This window comes from Cetorhinus maximus, chromosome 4 (genome assembly GCF_964194155.1).
Source record: "Cetorhinus maximus chromosome 4, sCetMax3.hap1.1, whole genome shotgun sequence".
NCBI lineage: Eukaryota > Metazoa > Chordata > Chondrichthyes > Lamniformes > Cetorhinidae > Cetorhinus > Cetorhinus maximus.
In genome coordinates, this window is record NC_135882.1 from 48,432,937 (window position 1) to 48,455,588 (window position 22,652).

Genomic DNA, 22,652 nt, shown 5'->3' on the forward strand with positions numbered 1-22,652 from the left:
GGCGTGCAGGGCAGGGAGCCTGATCCAGAGGCTTTGCTGGGACAGTCACCGCCACAGAGAGGTTACATGGTGGTTTGGGACAGGAAGCTACTGACTGGGTGTGAAGTGTGAGCAAGCACTGGCTTTAATCCACAGCCCCTCGTGGCTCAATCCGCAGCCCCTCCTGTCTCAGTCCCATGACCCTCACCCCCTCCCAATCTCTGGCTCAATCACTGGCCCAGGGAGGGGTCCAGGCACTGGGCCCAGCTGCAGCCTCAGAGTGGGACTTGGCCAGAGCCTCAGGTTGTTCAGTTGCTCCCCTGGGCTGGGGTGGGATTGAGGATGAGGGGGAAGGAGAGTGAGAGAGCCAGACAGATGGGCAGAGTGGGAAAGGAAAGCAAGCTAAAAGTTGAACTGAGTTTCAAGAATGCTGTGAGTGAGACACAGAAGTTGTGCTACTCGGGGCTTGTTTGGGTGATTTAGTGTTATTTTATTTGAATTTATGTAGTATTTCTGTTATATTCAGTGATTTATTTTATTTTGCAAGTTATTCCAGCTAGGAATGCACAGTGCTGCACAAGTATGGTACAGTATTTCACACTGTACATCAGTTTTTCCGGATAAGAAATGTCCGAAGGAACCCAACTCCAGCTTTAACATTGATTCCTATGGGAACTCACGATTCACTTGAAGTTGTTTCACTTAAAATTGCTATTTTCAAGAACACAACCACAACTTTAAGTGAGGATTTACTGTACTATCTTCCTCACTGTTTACTAAACCTTCCAAATGTCATATCATCTGCAAATTTCAATATTGTGCCCTGTACCCCCGAGTCTTAATCATTGAGGTATGTTAGAACAATGGCCCTGTACTGAACCTTGAACTGCAGTTCCTCCCTCCAGTCTGAAAAATAGTAGTTCACCACGACTGTTTTCTGTCCCGTAGCCAATTTTGTATCCATGTTGCTACTGCCCCTTTTATCCCCTTGGGTTTCAATTGTGCTAAATTGTCTAATGTGTGGTGCTTTGTCAAATGTCTTTTGAAAGTCATATGCATGTCATCAACAGCACTGCTTCAATCACCTTCTCTGTTACTTCATCAAAACAGTCAATTTAACCTAGATTTTACAGACAATGCTAAATGGCTTTTGACACAGTGAAGAGATTTGTCTTGGTTCCCGATAATCTGTGGAAGAGTTTTGACGAAAATGCAAACATTTATTCACGCAAACATTTAATTTCAGGTATCTCTGTAGCTTGGGTCAGGACGTGTAACAAACTTCTATGGCCTCTTTAAGGAGCAGGGTTTTTAAGTGGTCACTTGCATTAAAAGTGACTGACTGAGATCCGCTTGGTTTCATGGAGTTAGGACACTTGAATGCTTCTCACAAAGAATCAGGCTAATTCCCAATTAATGAATCCACGGATGCTGCCAGATCTGCTGAGTATTTACAGTATTTTCTGTTTTTATTTCAAAATTCAATAGCTTTGCATTAAGGGTAAGTTCTGGATTGCTTTGATCATTTCCCGATTGTTCATTTCATGGTAATTTGAATCAATAGGCAATACTTGATGGTGTGGCCTGTGCCAAGTTTCACAAAGGCTTTCAAAAGTAGGGACGCCTTGTTACAACTGAAAAGGGCATTGGTGCGACTGCACCTGCAGAACTATGTACAGCTTTGGTCTCCTTATTTAAGGAGGGATATACTTGCAGTAGATGCAGTTCAGAGAAAGTTCATTCGTTTGATTCCTGGGATGAAAATGTTGTCTTACAAGAAAAGGCTGAACAGGTTGGGTCTATACACGTTGGAGTTTAGAAGAATGAGAGATGATCTTATTGAAACATGAGACTCTGAGGAGGCTTGACTAGGTAGGTGCTGTGAGGATTTTTGGGTTTTGTGGGCTATCTAGAACTAGGGGGTATTGTTTCAGATTAAGGAGTCGCCCATTTAAGACAAAATGAGGAGGAATTTTATCTCTGAGGCTCGTTAATCTTTGGAATTCTTCGCCCAAAGAACTGTGGAGGCTGAGTTATACAGATTTTTGATATTCAGGGGAGTCAAGGATAATGGGGAGCAGGCAGAAATGTAGAATTGAGGTCAAGATCAGATTCACTGCCCTGGAGTTCAAAAGCTACGTCTTATGTTCTTATTGTAAAGCCTGAGAAATAAAACAACCCCCTTCCTCATATACCATACACCAAGTCATTAAGGCTTGAACTCCAAGTTGACTAACGCTATTGATTTTAATGGCATGGAGCCATGATAATAACAGCAGATGTGCACAAAGGTTATGATGCAGTTAAAGCTAAGTCACTCATGACAATATTTCCTGGAACTTCTATATTAACATAATGGCAGCACCATAAATGTAGACTATACAAGTTCCCAAAGTGTGGTGTCTTTCTCTTTAAAGCCTTTTCGTATTATGTGTAGTCTCACGAAGACAGCCATGATTACTGCCTCAGAGGAAGATTTTGCTTGACACTTGATTTTTCTGGAACAGGTGCTCTGCAGTTGCCTCAGCAATTTGCACCATTTGCTTTAAATCAAAATGAAGTGCTTAATTAGAATGGTATAAGAGCTGTTTTGCTCTTAAAAGCTGATTGCTTTGATTCAACCTGCTGTAAGTCTACTAATTGCCTTGTAGTGGGAAAATGAAAAGCCAGCTCCAGGGAATAAAGTGCTGATTCTAGTTTAAAAGACGAAATGACAGTAGCTATTTGGATTTTATCTGCACACTTCAGAATATCTAACAATCTGTGTGGAGCTTGCAAAAGAATTCAAAGAATTTTTTTCCACATAAGTTAAAGACCTTTTCCTTGTTTAAAAAAACAAAATGAGTTGAGAATGAGTTCTTCATATCCATATTCAAATGATGACTGTGCAAGTTCAAGGTCCATTTTATTTTGGCGCAGGGATTTTGAAAGCATAGTAGAATAAAGCATTTGTCAAAAGGAATTGCTTTATTTGTTTTTGGGACATGAAAAGCCAGCATTTATTGCCCATCCCTAGATCCCAGAGGGCACAACAGTCATAACACAAAGTATGGAATTGGAATGACATGTCAGCCAGACTGGGTAAGGAAATGTAGGTTCCCTTTCCTGAAGGATAATAGTGAATCAGTTGGGTTTTATTAACAATCTTTTTTTTGCTGCTGGCTCACCAATTAGTAGATTTATTGAATTCAATTTCACAAGTTGCCACAGTAGGATGTGAACTCATGACCTCTGGCTTGCTGATCCAGTACCATCACCACTAGGCTACTCTACCTAAATGACTGCAGAACAGCCAGACCAGATAACATACAACCTACCTAGACTCTTCAAGAAAATGAGGAAATTGATAAGACGCAAGTTAATATTTGTTGGGATTCCATTAAATACGAGTTTTACTTGCAGACTGGAGAAGAGCAAGACCTGAATACTCAAAGCAGAAGTGAGACATGGATCTGTAATTTCTAGGCAAGTTAGCTTATACTGTAGTGAAGAAAATGTTTTATCATTTACTGACTCTTATCAATAGCAGTCCAAAGTCCATAAGGAGTAATCAGATGGACTTAGAAGCAATAGGTCATGTGAAGGCAGCTTTTCTCTTATGGCTGGCAAAGCAGTTATAGTTTAAAAGCAAAATACTGCGGATGCTGGAAATCTGAAACAAAAACAAAAATAGCTGGAAAAACTCAGGTCTGACAGCATCTGTGGAGACGAATACAGTCAACATTTCGAGTCCGTATGACTCTTCATCAGGATGAGTTCTTCATATCCGTATTCAAATGATGACTGCGCAAGTTCAAGATCCTTTTTATTTTGGCGCAGGGATTTTGAAAGCATAGTAGAATAAAGCATTTATCAAAAAGAATTGCTTTATTTGTTTTTGGGACATGAAAAGCCAGCATTTATTGCCCATCCCTAGATCTCAGAGGGCACAGTCATAACACAAAGTTATCGGGATGAAGAGTCATACGGTCTCGAAACGTTGACTGTATTCCTCTCCGCAGATGCTTTCAGACCTGCTGAGTTTTTCCAACTATTTCAGTTATGGTTTAATGTTGAGGTTAACAACCCATTCAATGGATTCAGCTGATGCAGCGTGAATGGTTGCGATAGCACAGGAAATGATTTCCCAGGGCAGAATTTCAGTACATGGGCAATGGCCTGACTTGCATGGCTGCCATCACAGTTTGAGCTGTTGCTCATGTTCCATTTGTGGCCCCGACTGGAACACTCCACACCCAACAAACTGACAACAGCCCCAACTCTTGATGACACACCTCCTGGTTGACTGCAAACATCACCAACCCCAACCTGGTAATTGACCAAAGTGAAAGTAATTAAAGCTAGCGGTTGGAGGTTATTTGGAGGATGTAATTGGTTTGGATTTTTGGAAGGATTCGATAATGTTTCATTTGTGAGGCCTTTACCGAAGAAGGCTTATAGAACTGATGGCAACCTAGCTGTCTGAATTTTTAAGTTCTTTGAAAATGGAAAGCGTTGAGGATAAACGAGCCCAATTTTATGCCAAATAGCCTATTTCTATTTTTTAACATCCATTGAACTGAACTTGGCTACCTGGAGAGGGGTGGGGGTCAGTTAGTAATGAAGTTCCTCAAGCATCTGTCTTGGGTCCTCTGCTGTTGATGCTGGTCAGAAACAATATTGAAATGTATGCATCTAACAAAAACATTTTTGATGATACCTTGATATTGGCAGGTTGCTAGTATCAGAGAAATTTATTACATTCAGAAAACCTGTACCAATTAACCGTATGGACTTAGGAATGACATATAGCTTTTAGTATGAATAAGTCTAAGGTAATGCACCTTAGAGCATGATGCTGCTACATGGTGAATAGGTGCACAATAGCAAAGGAAGAAAAGTATTTTGTTGCCGCTATGGGCCATTCATTGACTATGAAGCTAAAATTAACAAGGTTAATCAAATGTTGCATGTAATTACATCTAGTGTGAGAAAACCTTGTCAAATTTGGAATAATCTATTCAATCAGACATTAAACTGAGGCCAGACTTGCTTGTTCAGGTAAACATAAAAGGTCCTATGACACAATTTGGAGAGCAAAGAGTTTCTTGCCCAATCAAACCATCGGTGCACAAATTAGTAGTTATTTCCTACATCGCTGCAGTAATTGTTTTTGAGAAATAGTTTGTTGAATGTGAAATGCTTTGGAATGCCCCGTTGAAGTGACAATGCTATATACATGCAAGTTGTTATGGCCCTGAATTTCTCTAGGTTAGGGTGTTGGCCAAACTCCCACTAAAACTCCAAGAAATTAATGGAACCCCAAAGAAAGTGTAAACACCCATTGTTGGCTTGTTCAAGGCACGTGGTCTGTAGCTTGTCATATGACTACTTCTGCACAATTTCTGTACCAGTTTCAGTCAGTGTTGGAAATAATTTTAATTTCCCAGATTTTTAGTTGGGGGATGGTGTGTGTGGAGGCTGGTGATAAGAATAGAGGTAACATATAGGCCCAGATCTTCCAGCCTCTGCATGAGTACCCCAGAAGATGGGCTTCAAGACCCCTGGATATCCCAATGCAAGCCTGCGGGAATTGCTCGGGAAGTTTGAACTTCCGATGGACAATTCCCCTGCATCCAAAACCTTCCAAAATGTTTCCAACTCTGAATAAGAATCGGAAACGTCGAAGGGTTCTGACTCAGTTACCCGGATAATTACCCAGGGAATATTAGACCGGAAAAAAACATGTCTAACTCCAGGGTAACTACACAAATATACAGCCCTGCACTGACTCCCTGACACCACCCCGACCCTCCGACTCTACGCCCCCAACCCTCCAATTCTCCTCCCCTTGACCCTCTGACACTCCTCTGACACTCACCCAACCCTCTGACTCTTTGCCCCCAATCCTCCATCTCCCTCCCGACGTCCCTCCGTCTCCCTCCCCACGTCCCTCCAACTCCCTCCCCACGTCCCTCCGACTCCCTCCCCACGTCCCTCCGACTCCCTCCCCACGTCCCTCCGACTCCCTCCCCACGTCCCTCCGACTCCCTCCCCACGTCCCTCCGACTCCCTCCCCACGTCCCTCCGACTCCCTCCCCCCCCACCAAGTATGACTGACTCTGCCCACATCCCTCGGACTCCCACGCTGACCCTCTGACGCTCCCCCGACGCTCCCCCAACATCCCCCCGGCCCCTGCCCCGTTACATCCCCCAAGGCCCCCCCTCCCCTAACCAGACCTGACCCAACCTCAGCACCTACCCACCCTGTCATCCCAGCCACCCAGCTGCATTGGCTACCCTGGCCACTTACCCACCTATCTCATTGACAATAATTTACTGACACACTGATAAGTTATTTAAATGTCCCAAAGTTCTTCAGTGTGTTAGTTAATGAAGACTTAGCAAAATATGGCAGCTAGTGCCGTAGCTAAGGGGCCTGGCTTGCCCTGATGATCCTGCACTTTGAAGGAGGATTCTCAGAATTGGTGTGCTCCACATATCTGAAGAGGCCCGGTTCAGAGGTCTGGGTCAGAAGGGCAGAGCTCCACCTTAGTGTGAAAAAATAGGAATGTAGTGGCAGTGCAATAGTGATTGCCACTTCTCTGAAGATTCAGCCCATGGTGATCACAAGTGTTTACGTGGTCAGATTAGCAACAAATGTATTAAGTTACAATCGGGAAAAAACACAACTCCAAGGTCAAAACGGTGTAGGAGTATGAACATAACACGTAATGAAGATCTGCTCCAACGTGTTAACCTTGGGTTAGTCTTCTGTACTTAATCAAGATTGATTAATTGATGCTGTAGCACAATGGAGTATGGTAGACTAAGTCCCATTAAGGGTTAACTGAAGCAGCCTGTGATATCATGGAAGGAAGTGACGTACACTCAAGTGATCTGGGACTTGAGAATAAGCATGGCCAGAAGCGTGTGTTGAGTGTTCTTATAACTTTGTTGTAACATATTTATAGTTAGTGTGTCTTGCAGCCAGCAGCCTTTGAGGGTTTAATGAAACTGCTCCAACCCAGCAACACAATAATATATGGTGCCAGCAGTAAAAAAAAAAAAAAAAAAATGGCACTAGAAAAACCTCTACCTCAACTGGAGCGCTTTGAGATAGTCGCAGACCTAAATCAAGCTGAAGCATGAGCAAAGTGGTATAAGAGATTTGCTTGATTTCACAATGCATTGGGCCTCACGGTGAAGCCAGACTCAAAGCCCATCAGTGCACTTTTTTATGCAATGGGCAAAACTGTGCGGATGACAACCTAGTTATCCTGCGGATCGATGAGAGTAAAGCTGAGGTTATTCATGTATTGGAGACATACTTCAATCACAGCAAGAACACCGTCGTGGAACATGCAAAATGCAACAAACATACCCAAAGACAATGGGAAAGCATTGAAGCATTTATTTAATGACTTATACCGATTAGCAGAGGACAGAGTATGGTAATCTGAAAGAGGAGCTAATTCATGACAGAATAGTTGTTGGAGCAGTGCATGATGCAGATAATTTGCAGTCCCGAGATGACTTGACTCTAGCGAAGGTGATCAATCAAGCCAACAGGCCGAGACCAGGAGGCAAAACCGATTGGTAGTCAGGGGAGGAGAGCAATTAATGGGACAGCCCAGGCGAGCTGTTGCTGATGTGACAGAGAAAGACATGGGTGTGGGAATTGTCCTGCCAAAGACGCACAATACCATTGGTGTAAAAAGATGGGGCATTTTCAGGCAGTATGCTGCAGTAGAAAAAATGGGCAGAATGCTCAAAGAGAGAGTTTTAAAAGGAAACAGTCCATTAAGTAGAAGATTCACAAGACATCGAGATACCCTTCTTAAGAAAGATTAAAGAATTAAGTGGAAGCTACACGGACCAAGAGGGACTGAGCTGAAGGTTCTGGGAGGACCAACAGCTACTTCTAAAGCACAGAGAGAAAGTAATTGCTGAAATACTGTACATAATTCAAGATCCAAGTTCTTCGCTCGTCGGTAGAAAGGCATATATGAAATTGAATCTAATTCACAGAATAGAAGAAATAGAGAATGGTCAAGGTCAATCAGGAGACTTCAGAACAGGATTCCCGAAGTTGTTTACAGGATTGGGAAAGTTGAGAACAGCGTATTGTATAACACTAAGCCCAGAAGCAAAACCAATGCGCTTATATACACCCAGAAAGGTCCCACACCCATTACTTCCAAAGGTAAAGAAAGCAATTGATTCAATGGTAAGATGAGTTGTTTCAACTGTAAAAGAGCGAACGAGTTGGCACTCAGTGTTCTGAAGCCAAACGGTTCCATAAGAATGTGTGTTGATCTCTCATAACTAAACAAAGCTGTGGAAAGATAAATCTATCCAATGGTATCAGAAAATGAGAGTTTAGCTAAATTAAGGAAGAGCTCAATATTCTCTAAATTAGATGCTAACTGCGGATTCTGGTAAATACCACTAGAAGAGGAGTCCAAGCTTCTCACAATGTTCATAACACCATTTGGAAGATCCTGTTTTACCGGTTTACCCTTTGGAATAACATTAACACCAAATGTCTTTCAAAGCCCAATGTCAAATCTTTTAGAGAACATACACGGAGTTGTTTACCACATGGATGACGTGTTGATACATGGGTTCACTCAAGCTGAGTATGACATGATAGTGAGAGCAGTGCTGAGAAGACTACAAGAGAGAGGATTGACACTCAACACTCACAGCCAACAATCAGGTTTCCTGGTCACATGGTGAGTGCCTCAGGAATAAAGGTTGATCCACTGAAGACCGGAGCCATATTAAAAATATTCCATCTGCAGGAACATTCCGGAGTTACAAAGGTTCATGGAATGGTGGATAATTTTCTGGTGAAATGGTCAGTTGTCACACCAGGACAATGAATGGTGCTGGTAAGAGGCACATCAGAAATTAATCGTAAAAACCAAGGAGAGGTTGCTGTCATCAGAGGTATTAGCACGTTACGATCTAGAGTTACCTACAATTATCACAATGGATACATCCTCTACGGGATTGGGGCCAGTACTTTTTCAGGTACAAAGAAATGGAAAACAGACCAGTCTATTACGCATCACAGTTTAACAGATACAAAGAAGAGATTTGCAGTAATGGATAAGGAAGCCACGTGGGCATGTGAGAAATTTGCTGACTACGTCTTAGGCCTTCACATTACGGTAGAAACAGACCAAAAACCTTTAGTTGCACTATAGAATGTGAAAGAGCTTGCAACAATGCATTCAAGAGTTCAAAGTTTTAAATTGAGATTGATGACATTTGATACCTATATGGTATATGTTTAAAGGAAACAGAGAACAGCAGGTGCATTATTACACATTGAAATAGAGAACCCAGAAAGACGCAATATTGAATTTGTGGGAGAAGTCGAGGAGTTTGCTATAAGGACAGTCCATACATTATCAGCAACTACGTGAAGATTGAGTGAAATCAGAGAGGCTCAGAAATCAGACGTGGAATGTAAGCAGATCATAAAATTTTGAAGTAGAGGATGGCCAACATATATACCACATAGTCCTATCTTGAGACCGTATTTCGAGCAGCAAGCACATCTGACAGTGATCAACGATTAACTGGTATACAATGAAAGAATAGTAATCCCAAGGGCATTAAGAGTTGAGATTGCCTACATCAAGGTTATTTAGATATTACTAAGTGTAGAGTCAGAACACAGTATTCGGTTTGGTGGCCAGGTCTTTCGAATCATTGGTTAAATTAAAATCCTGATGCATAACAAGATCAATTCACAGGCAAGAATCGAAAGAACCACTAATGTCATCACCTTTTCCTACAAGGCCCTGGGAAGGTCTAGGAATGGATTTATTTGAGCATAGAGGGAAAATGTTCATAATAGTCATAGATTACCACTTAAGGTGGATTTAAGTGAACCAGTTACATGGTCACACATCAGTGGCAATGATAATGTCATTGAAAGAAATTATTGCAGTCGATGGGATTCCTGATAATGATTTCAGGTAATAGTCCACAATTTGCCAATAAAGAATTTACAGAATCATTTGGATTTGTTCAAACAACCATTCACTGAGGTTTCCACAGGCTAATGAAAAAACAGAGACAGGTGTTTGAACTGTAAAGACATTACTAAAAAAGAATGAGGATTTTCAACTAGCGCTCTTGAGTTACCAACCCTCACTCCTGCAGAATGGATTAGCTCCATGCAAGTTACTCATGGAAGGAGGTTGCAGGCACAGACAGTTGCCCTGGGAGTCCTGAATATCGACTCCAGATCTCATGCAGCCTCATGGCACCAAGTCAAACATGGGTAAGGAAACCTCCTGTTGATTACCATGTACTGTCCCCGCTAAGCTGATGAATCTGTACTCCTCCATGTTGACTACCACTTGGAGGAAGTACTGAGGGTGGCAAGGGTGCAAATTGTACTCTGGATGGGGGACTTCAATTTCCATCATCAAGAATGTCTTGGTAGCACTACTACAGACTGAGCTGGCTGAGTCTTAAAGGTCATAGCTGTTAGACTGGGCCTACGGCAGCTGCTGAGGGAACCAACAAGAGGGAAAAACTTGACCTCATCCTTATCAACCTGCCTGCTGCAGATGCATCTGTCCATGACGATGTAGGTGCCCTTGTGGAGACGAAGCCCCGTCTGCACATTGAGTAAGCCCTCCATTGTGTTGTGTGGCACCACCACCGTACTAAATGGGATAGATTTAGAACAGATCTAGCAACTCAAGATGGCATCCATGAGGCCCTGTGGGCCATCAGCAGCAGCAGAATTGTATTCAGCCACAATCTGTAACCTCATAGCTAGGCATATTCTCCACTCTGTCACCAAGCCAGAGGATCAGCCCTGGTTCAATACAGAGTGCAGGAGGACATGCCAGGAGCAGCACCAGGCATACCTAAAAATGAGGTGTCAACCTGGTGAAGCTTCAACATAGGAATACATGCGTGCCAAACAGCATAAGCAGCAAGCGATAGACAGAGCTAAGCGATTCCACAGCCAACGGATCAGATCTAAGCTCTGCGGTCTTGTCATATGCAGTTGTGAATAGTGGTGGGCAATTAACAATTCAGTGGAGGAGGTGCTCCACAAATATCCCTATCCTCAATGATGGAGGAGCTCAGCACATCAGTGCAAAAGATAACACTGAAGCATATGCAACAATCTTCAGCCATAAGTGCCGAGTGGATGATCCATCTCAGCCTCCTCCTGAGATCCCCAGCATCACGGATGCCAGTTTTCATGCCACGTGAAATCAAGAAATGGCTGAAGCACTGAATGCTGCAAAGGCAACGGCCCTTGATAATAACAAAAAACTACTGCAGATGCTGGAAATCCAAAACAAAAACAGAATTACCTGGAAAAACTCAGCAGGTCTGGCAACATCGGTGGAGAAGAAAAGAGTCGACGTTTCGAGTCCACGTGACCCTTCAACAGAACTGTTGTTCAACAGTTCTGCTGAAGGGTCACGTGGACTCGAAACGTCGACTCTTTTCTTCTCCACCGATGCTGCCAGACCTGCTGAGTTTTTCCAGGTAATTCTGTTTTTGTTTTGGCCCTTGATAATATTCTGGCAATAGAACTGAAGACCTGGGCGCCGGAACTTCTTGTGCCCCTAGTACAGCTACAACACTGGCATCTACCCGGCTATGTGGAAAATTGCCCAGGTATGCCCTGTACACAAAAAGCAAGAGAAGCCCAACATGGCCAATGACCTCCCCATCAATCTATTCTCGATCATCAGTAAAGTGATGGAAGGGGTCATCAACAGTGCTATCAAGTGGCACTTGATCAGCAATAACCTGCTCACTGATGCTCAGTTTAGGTTCCAGCAGGGTCACTCAGCTCCTGACCTCATTTCAGCCTTGGTACAAATTTGGACAAAAGAGCTGACCTCCAGAGGTGAGGTGAGAGTGACTGGCCTTGTCACCAAGGCAGCATTTGACCGAGTGTGGCATCAGGGAGCCTTAGCAAAACTGGAGTCTGTGGGATTCAGGGCAAAAACCCTTTGCTGGTTGGAGTCATACCTATCACAAAGGAAGATGGTTGTGGTTGTTGGAGGTCAATCATCTCAGTTCCAGGACATCATCCAGGAATTCCTCAGGATAGTATCTTAGGCCCAACCATCTTCAGCTGCTTCATCAATGACCTTCTTTCCATCATAAGGTCAGAAGTGGGGATGTGCACTAATGATTGCACAATGTTCAGCACCATTCATGACTCCTCAGGTACTGAAGTAGTCCATGTCCAAATGCAGTAAGACTTGGACAATGTTCGGGGCGTGGGCTGACAAGTGGCAAGTAACATTCGCACCAAGCAAGTGTCAGGCAATGACCATCTCCAACAAGAGAGAATCTAACCATTGCCCCTTGACATTCAACGGCATTACTATCACTGAATCCCCCACAATCAACATCCTAGGGGTTACCATTGACCAGAAACTGAACTGGACTAGCCATATAAACACTGTGGCTACAAGAGCAGGTGAGAGGCTATGAATCCTGTGGCGAGTAACTCACCTCCTGATTCCCCAAAGCCTATCCACCATCTGTACGGCACAGGCCAGGAGTGTGATGGAATACTCTCCACTTGCCCAGATGAGTGCTGCTCCAACAACATAAGGAGCTTAACACCATCCAGGACAAAGCAACCCACTTGATTGGCACCACATCCACAAACACTCACTCCCTCCACCACCGACACATAGTGGCAGCCATGTGTGCATCTACAAGGTGCACTGCTGGAATTCACCAAGGCTCCTTCGACAGCATTTTCCAAACCCACAACCTCTACCATCTAGAAGGACAAGGGCAGCAGATAGATGGGAACACCACCACTTGGAAGTTCACTTCCAAGCCACTCACCATTATGACTTGGAAATATATCGCCATTCCTTCACTGTCGCTGGGTCAAAATCCTGGAACTCCTACCCTAACAGCACTGTGGGTGTGCCTACACCACATGGACTACAGCGTTTCAAGAAGGCAGTTCACCACCACCTTCTCGAAGGCAATTAGGGATGGCCAATAAATGCTGGCCTAGCCAGCAAAGCCCACATCCCATGAATGAATTAAAAAAATACCAATGCTGAACCAAAGTGTATTCTGGGCTTAAAGGATTGACTTAAAGCACAGGTAGATAAATGTTACTTGAGAAGTTTAGCTTGAAACTACACAAGGAAAGAAAAGCATTTTGATGCCTGTGTGGCATTTCAGGTTAAAAACTGCACCAACTTGAAATTTTAATCATTTGATATAAAATATTGATGTGAACAAATAATAATCCAAAACAATCAATACGATAAGGGTATCAATGCATTTAGGTATTCATTGGCAAAATACATTTGGAACAATTAATAAGTATATCGAAATTATAGTACAGAGTAATGTGTTTCTTATTCCCAAACTAATTCCTAAAATGAAACACTTTACTTCAATCCCATGCTCCTGCCCTTTTCCCACATCCTTTTATACAATTTCTTTGCAAATACTAATGAAATTCCCTTTCAAATAATGATGTGGCCTCTGTCTCACTTTCCCCTGTTAGTAAAATGTTACATAATCTTAAACTCTGGAAACATTTCTTCTAAGGTGAAAGCTGTGCGTTTACTCTTATTATTTGCTTTCGGCCTCTATGCATTTGGCTACATTCCCTTTAAAACTGCAAGCCTTTTTCATATACGGTTTCATGTGAATCTTATCAAACATCTACTTTCCTACATTATAACCCTACATTTCAGAAAAGCTAAATTGGTTGTAAAACATTTTGGGATATCCTGAGGACTTGAAAGGCACCACATAAATGTAAGTTCTAAGCACTCTATTGTCAAACAAGGTCACTAAATTCATGAATTCTCACCCTACCCTCTATTAATGCATGCTGACATATCCATGCATGTTCTGCTTCATTACACAACTAGATCCAGTGCTGTCATTCCTTGCTGGACGTGGAATGTACTGATTAAATTAACAGTCTAAATATATTGCAATGATCCCTCCCCATTTTTATCCAAAAACCTTTCTTTTTCTCTGTGTGCTATAGGATAATATATTCTCCCATATTACAGTTCCACTGCTGTTATAAATCCCTCATAATTATCTACAATTTCTTTTAGAACAATTTTTTTCAAATTGGAAGAACATTTCTCATGTGAAGAATCATCTGGTGATTGAAGCTAAATCTATTGTAACATTCAAAAGGGGCAATGCTCATCTCCTTAAAATACAAAAGGGTATGAGGCGAAAGCAGGAAAATGGGACTGTAAATTAGACCCACAAATGGCCTACTTTTAGTGCAGGCAAAAAGGACCAAATGATTTGATGCACTGAAATTCTAATGTTTTATCGAGCAGCCTATAAATTACTCCCAATATTCTAACATCCCTTACTATTACTTAAACTAGACAGACTCTGAGCACCACTCCAAAAAAAAATTTATAGCATAATTGTGTCTTGAATTTTAAAGGCCAACACTTTAACTTTTTTCTTTTATCTTTCCTGAAGATTTTATAGCAAGAAATATTTAATTCCCAGTCTTTACCAACTGATTAAGGATACATACAACATAATGTCCTTCCATTCTAATTACTGCTTTGATTCTTGTAATTTCTTATGTTTTTGTTTACACGTCCCTCTAATAATGTAAACCTCATCCATTCAAACTCCTCAGTGCCGTTTTCCCTTCTGCTGTTCCTCTTGAAGGTTATTGATGAACTGGAAGGAATTCAACGTTTGACTAGTTGTGATGATATGTGCATATTTTTATATTTCTGTGTTTATGTGTGCATTTTGTGTAGGCAAGGGTAAGCTGTGTGTGTGTGTCCAGGGTTAATCAAAGGTGAGGTTGTTGGAGTCAGATTGTCTGTAGAATATAAGGGACGAAAGACTAAAGGTGTTATCATCTTGCATTTTGTAATGACCCTTATGGTGGGTCTTAACTTACAAGGAAACTGAATAGATCTGAAATTTGCATTTGGGAATGAGTTTTGAAATTGATTTGTATCTGTTGCATTTCAAAGGAGTCTCAAAGGTGAAATGAACATTTGCATTTTACAGGAGATTATGAGTAAACAGGGGCAGGCGGTTTAATTTCATTGTCCCAAAATAGAGGTAAAATAGGAACAAGAAAGGTTTTGATATTTGGGAACTTGAGTTCTCAAAGGGATATTTAAATATATTTGCTTTTCCCTCCTCGTTTCTACAATCCAGAAAAAAAAGATTACGATCAGCCCAGATGGATTTCCCCCTGAGATCTGGCTTGCTCAGCATTAACATCAGCTGCAGTTGTAACACTAGTTGAGTAGTGATTTTGCTTTCAAACCCCATCCTTACCTTTCAAATCATTCATTCAGCAACAGGGTTGCAAAGGCTGTAATTCATGCATTGATTTTTGATACATTGATCCACTTAGGTATAAACCAAACACCTAGATGTTGGTGCCTCCTTCATCTCAATACCTAGATTACAAACACCTTGGGCTACAATGCAAGACTGATTGCCTGATATAATTTTTGATGTTTACTGTTGCACTCTATAATGTTCATTTCATTTGTATTAGCATGATAGGCCAATGAACAAAGAATGCGGTTTTCAATCTGCTATCAAAACATGTACAATTTTTTTTTAAAGGTATAATATAGTTGTATGATACAGGTTGTCCCCAAACCAAACTAAAAGCAAAATACAGCAGATGCTGGAAATCTGAAATCTTAATTCTAGAAAATGCTGAAAATACCAGCAGTATCTGTGGAGAGAGAAACAGAGTTGATGTTTCAGGTCGTGACCTTCGTCCGAGCTACACCAGAGAAGTGGTACTCAGCTGCTAGTTTTCTTTCCCTGAAACCCATCATCACTACCACCTGCTCCATTTAAAACAGTGTTGTCTCTTTAGGTCTTGCAGAGAGAGAACGATGCAGAGAAAGATGACCAAACTCAACAACTTGTAGTTTGAAAGGTGTGGGCATCATGCATGGGTGTGATCAACAATAGCAAGCAGCCATGTTTCCCATGTAACTTTGTCCCTTTCTTAATGTAATGTGAACTTTGCTGGATATGAGTGGGAAAAGCAATTTATACAGCAGTGGGTAATGGGAGTTGGAAGCGGGGAACAATGGACTCCATTGCACTTTCTCTTTTTTCTTTTCTTCAAAAAAAGGTAGAGTGCATTTATATTGCACTTTTCATCTCTTCACAGCCAATGAATCCATGTTGTGTATGCACTTGAGACGGTGGCACTGTGGTCATGCCACTGGACCAGTAACCCGAAGGCCCAGGCTAATGCCCTTGGGACATGGATTCAAGTTCCACCAAGGCAGCTGATGAAATTCAAATTCAATTAATTAATGAATCTGGAAGTGAAAGCCAGTCTCAGTAATGGTGACCATGAAACTATCATTGATTGTAATAAAAACCCAATAGGTTCACTAATGTCCTTTAGGGAAAGAAAGCTGCCGCCCTTGCCTGGCCTGGCCTAAGTCTGACTGCAGACCCACATCAATATGGTTGACTCTTAATTGTCCTTTGTAATGGCTGAATGGTTGGACCATACTGCTACAGAAAAGTCACAAAGAGGAATGCAACAAGCAGACCACCTAGCATTGACCTCGGTACTGGAAATGACAACAGCACACACAGCCTGGTGACCCTGCAAAGTCCTCCATACAAACATCTGTGCTAAAATTGGGAGAGCTATCCCACAGACTAGTCTGACATAGTCATATTCATCGAATCATACCTCACAGCCAATGCCCCAAACATCACCATCGCCATCCTTGAGTATATCTGGTTCCAGCAGCACAGTGGTATACAATTGGGAGGGAGTTCCCCTGGGAGTCCTAGACATTGACTTTGGACCCCATGATCGCTCATGGCATCAGGTCAAACATGGACAAGGAAACCACCTGCTGATTACCGTCTACTGCTCCTCCTCAGCTGATGAATCCGTACTCCTCCATGTTAAACGCCACTTAGAAGAAGCGCTTAGGGTAACAAATGCACAGAATGTACTCTGGATGTGGGACTTCAATGTCCATTGCCAAGAATGGCTTGGTAGCTCCACTACTGACCATACTGGCCAGATCCTCTCATACATATCTGCCAGACTGGACCTGCAGCAGATGGTGATGGAACCAACAAGAGGAAAAGACCTTTTAGACCTTGTCCTCACCAACTACCTGTCGCAGATGCATCTGTCAGTGACATTGTCTTAAGGTCAGAAGTGGGGATGTTCATTGATAATTGTACAATATTCAGCACCACTCATAACTCTTCAGATATTGAAGCTGACTGCGTCCATATTCAGCAAAACCTGGACAACGTTCAGACTTGGGCTGATAAGTAGCAAGTTACATTTGCAACACAGATCATCTCCAACAAGAGAGAATCTAGCCATCTCCCCTTGACATTCAATGGCATTACTATCACTGAATCCCACACTATCAGTATTCTGGGGGTTACCTAGAAACTGAACTAGACCAGCCATTGTGGCTACAAGAGCAGGTCAAAGGCTGGGAATTGTGTGGCGAGTAACTCCCCTGACTCCCAGAAGCCTGTCTACCATCTCCAAGGCACAAGTCAGGTGTGTGATGGAATAGTATGAGTGCTGCTCCAATAACATGCAAGAAGCTCGACACCATCCAGAATAAAGCAGCCCACTTGATTGGCACTCCATTCACCACCCTAAACATTCGCTCCTTCCAACACCGATGCACAGTGGCAACAGTGTGCACCGTATACAATGTGCACTGCAGCGTCACCAAGCCTCCTTTGACAGCACCTTCCAGACCCAGGACCTCTACCAATTTGAAAGACAAGGGCAGCAGATGCATGGGAACACCGTTGCCGGCAAGATCCCCTCGCCACACACCACCGTGATTTAGAACTATATTGTCATTGCTTCACTGTCACTGGTTCAAAATTCTGGAACTCCTTAACAGGTCTGTAGGTGTACCTACAACCAATGGACTGCAGCAGTTCAAGATGGTGACTCACCTACTCAAGGGCAATTAGGACTAACATTAAATGCCGGTTTTGCCAACAACGCTCACATCCCATGAAAGAATAAAAGAAAGCACAGCAGTCAGTTTGCATACAAGGTCCAATGAAATGTTTGTGTTATTTGAGGGAGGAATGTCAGACAAGAAAAACGCTATGCTCGTCATCAAAAAGTGCAGCGAGTCTTATATATTCATCTTTAATAAGAAAAAGGGGCCTTGGTTGATAGTCTTATATGGAAACTGGCACCTCAGACAGCGCAGCAGTTGGCAGTGGATTGAAACGTTAAACTAATTTAAGTGTTCAGGTCTTTAGTGGGCCTTTAATGTACAATCACCTGAGTCAGAGGTCAGATTGCTATCACCGAGCCTTGCTGACATTCAAGGATAAGCTCTGCTCCTAGCCAAGGAAATTTCTTTCATCCCAATTTTTGTGTGTCTGAGCAATCCACGCTCAGATGTGCAGTCAGCAGCCTGTTCCTTAACATTACCAATGGTTCTCCAGAGCTGCAAGGGATAGCATTCATTTGATTTGGTCATACTTTCTTGTCAAACTGGTGAGCCTTCAGCCAACCTGCTGAGACCAATGTGGTAGACTCAGTCAGACCTAGTTTTCCCAACTCAATTCCAAGATTTGGCCATTGACACCTATTGTGGCTTGTTGGCCTATGTCCACTGCAGCATCTCGATGATTAGCCAATTTGCCTTTGAGGGATTAGGGAGGAAATTTTGACAAATCCTGAACTGGCTATGAGCATCTTAAGTCTAGACTGATTTCTGGGATGAAGAGAAATTCAATCATTGACTATATTCATGACTGACACGATATATTTTTTAAATACAAAGGGAAGTTAGGGACGTGGGTTCATGCAGGAAGGTGGGGTTAAGTTGGTAAATCAGTAATAACCTTACTGAGTAAGCCAGGCCTATATTCGCTAGAGTTTAGAAGAATGAGAAGTGATCTCATTGAAACGTATCAAATTATTAAGGGTCTTGATGGGTGGATGCTGGGAGGGTGTTTTCCTTGTCTAGAGTCTAGAACTAGGGGTCACAGTCTCAGAATAAGGAATCGGCCATATAGAAGTGAGATGAGGAGAAATTTCTTCACTAAAAGAATTCTTCAGCCCAAGGAGCTGTGCAAGTTCAATCATTGATCATATTCATGACTGACACAATATATTTTTTAGATACAAAGGGAAGCTGGGGACATGTATTCATGCAGGAAGGTGGAGTTAAGCTGGTGGATCAGTCATAACTTTATTGAACAGTGGAACAGGCTTGAGGTTAAATGGCCTATTCCTGCTCCTATTTTGCATATTCTTATGAATCTTTTCGTCCCCAGTGAGATTGGTTAGAGGGAGGGGAAAGGTAAGTACATGGGGATGAGCCTTCAAGCTTTTGGGATTCATTAAGCGAGGGAAAATTCAAGTACTACCACCATTTATTAATCTTGTCATGACCCCCTTAGACGGATAACTTTAAAAGGAAGATTTGAATTCCCATGGACTAATTTTAAAGAATCGCAGTTTTAAGACGTTTACTGTGACAAACAGCCTAACATCAGCATCAACTAAATATTACTTAGTAGGCAACTAATACTCTAACCTACAGAAAAGATAACCCTTATTATTGTGTTAATGGGCCCAATAATGCCACGCAACATATACTTTACAGCACACTTTCCACAGAATTGCAGTGTTTTGAGGAAACAGTCCAAAGTCACTTCCAGTGGGTACACCTCTCCCTGCTTTGCTGAGTTGTACCATCCAGCATCCATCGAACACTATCCCTCTGTCTTCTGAGAAATCCTGAGCCAACCTCCAGCAGCATGACTCACCCTGATGATTCTTTCATCTGGCCAAACCAGGACGACTCTCGAAGTTCATAAATTCTTGCCGTTCCCTCTGCTTGACTAGAGCACCAGTTGCCATCAGCATTCTCCTTGGTAGCTAACACAAAACTGTCCTTTCCCTGCTGCTCATAGTTGTTGTTGCTGCTCTGTCTCTTGCCCTTTTTCTTCGTTCTAGTTTAAAGTCTCTGAGTCAGAAAATCTACAATAACGAAATTGACTTGGAAGGGATTTGAAATCATAGATGATGTACAAATTGATAGATTGTGAAGCTTCATGAATTTGAATAGAACTAGGGACCATCTATTCATATTGAGGAATTGGGGAGAGATGGTGGCACGATGACAATGTCACTGGACTAGTAATCGCGAGGACCAGGCTAATGCTGTGGGGACATAGGTTCAAATTCCACCATGGCAGCTTATGGAATTTAAATTCAATTAATAAGCTAGTCTCAGTAACGGTGACTGTCGTAATTGTAAAAACCCATCTGGTTCATTAATGGCCCTTTAGGGAAGGAAATCTGCCATCCTTATCCAGTCTGGCCTACATGTGACTCCAGACCCATAGCAATGCAGTTGACTCTTGTGTATTAAACCTAGCATTTCAACAACATTCAACCTGCCCCCCCCCCCCCCCCCCCCCCCCCACCCTAGCAGTCACCATGGTAACTGAGCCACACAGGTTTGTTGTCAGGCAGAATTCATAGCAAATCACATGACCCTTCATTTCTGCAATTCACTTAAATTGAAGAGGCGGATTAAAACATAAACATCTTAAAGAAGGTCTAGAATTGAAAGGGCTATGTTCAGTAATTCAGGAGATGTACTGATGGACCTTCCGGTGACAGCTAATTACTGAGAGCACCTTGGTGATTCAAATTAAGAACAGAAAATGCTAGAAATATACAGCAGCTCCATTAGTAGCCATAAAGTGAGAATTTTGGTAACGTCTTGTTTGGATCTATCATCAGAACAGACCTGTCAAAGAATAATACCCCAAAGTATTTACCTGTCTTCTCTCTGTAAAGGTGATTCACCAACTGTGCATTTTCTATGTTTTATGTTTTTGGCGATTGTAGTTTTATTTTTCTTAGTACTGGTTTCTTATGTGATTCCCTTTGTGACTTTGCTGCTTTTTTTGCCTAACAGGTCCAGGTGGTTGGGCTGTACACCAGAGAAGGCTTTCATGAAAACTTTGACTGTCCTATCAAAGTAAGTTCTTTTTTAAAAAAACAACTTCTTAGGTGTAACAGACTGTAATTGTGTTAAAGCAGCAAGAAAGACATTGTGCCTTCAGAGAAGTTATGGAAAGGCTACAAGAATGAGTACTGACTGGCATAGATACATTGAGCAATGAAGGTAGACTTCATGCCTTGGGTTTGGCTTTGTTGGAGAGTTGACGACGTGAAAGGGATTTGAAATCATAGACGATGTACAAATTGGTAAGTTGTGAGGGTTGGTGGATTTGTATAGAACTAGGGACCATCTATGGAAATTGAGGAACTGGGGAGAGTGATTGGACATGCAGAAGAATTCTTTACTCAGATGGTGGTTTACCTGGGGATAGGAGTCCAGAGATGGTAGCAAGGGCTGACCCCTTACACTTCATCACATTGGTGCATTAAAAATTTGGTGTAATTATCATATAATTGAGACAAAACTTTGGGTAATCGCTAAAGATTTGAGCATTTTGGGATCGTTGTGTTTGATGAGTCAGAGAGACACTTTTGGCAGAAATCCTGAATTGGCTACAGGTTGCCTCTCTTAGGAAGCAAGATGGCGTGGGGAAGAAAGGGACTTTTGTCCTAAGTATATAATAAATAATCACACAGGAGAAATTACTTTTTAAATACTTGATGGCAAATAATTCCATAGTAATAAATGGATTAAACTCTTGGTGATCCACAGAAATGTTTTTTGTGAACCAAGGGAATGGTAGATGTGGGAGACCATTTTCTCATTTAGCTTATCCTTTCTGTAAAACCCTATGATTTTTTCCATTACAGCCAAAGTGTTTCTGGAGTTAATGCCTCCAATTTCCCTCACTGGAGACTCTTCTGGATATTGATAACTGTGTGCAGAAAAGCTTCCTGAAGTCAGTCCAAAGCTTTCGTTTTAATAGTTTGTACCCATGTTCAGTCATAAAATTTAACTTGGAATAATGTCTTAGGGTCAACCCTTTTTATTTCACTTAGAACCTTACTGAACTTTAAGGCCCTCCTTCACTCATCTCTATTCAAGGGTGAAATGTCTAAGCTTTTCTAACCCTTCCTCATAGTTCAGTCCCCTGGAAGCATGAATCAGCTTCATGCTGCTGCCCCTCACCTTTTCCAGGGCCTCAATGTTTCCCTGTTCCTTGATAACTAGAATCAAATTTTGCATTCAGCGACACAGGAATGATGCTTTTTGTTCACTTCACTGACAGCTGCCCTTCCAAAGTTTTTGTGGGCTTTACAGCCCAGACTTGCTCTAATCCAGCATTTGATCCACTGTGGTGGTCTCTAAAGGGTGTCTGTGAGCAGGGAAAGATAAAAAGTGAGGCTTTTCAATCAATCAGATTGAAAAATCCTCACTGAGACACATGTGAAGCAAGAAGTCCAAATTTGATTTAAATCATGTGCAGAAAATGAGCTAAAGATTGGGGGAGACAGATGAGATTGAAAGAGCGATGAAAGGGAAAGGTTAAAAAAAATTAAACTCCAACACTAATTAACTTCTGGAGGAATGTGACTGCACACTTTTATAATTACATTTTCAGGACCAGAGTGGTTGTTTGTCAGTATTTATCAATGATCGTGCCATTAGAAATTCAATTACTCCTGAATGGACCAGACTTAACTCTTTCTGGCA

At 42.1% G+C, this 22,652-nt stretch overlaps 1 protein-coding gene across 2 annotated transcripts in view; it reads left to right on the forward strand.

Annotated features, from left to right (window-relative positions):
• vps41 (VPS41 subunit of HOPS complex) overlaps positions 1 to 22,652 on the forward strand; it is a 256,233-nt gene that overhangs the window by 115,345 nt on the left and 118,236 nt on the right. For both annotated transcript variants that reach the window (XR_013576374.1, XM_078540140.1), the window contains exon 6: positions 20,952 to 21,014. Coding sequence is in view for 1 of the 2 variants with exons in the window: in XM_078540140.1 (XP_078396266.1) it covers positions 20,952 to 21,014 (63 nt within the window). In the remaining variant the exon portion in view is untranslated. The remainder of the gene's footprint in view (positions 1 to 20,951; positions 21,015 to 22,652) is intronic.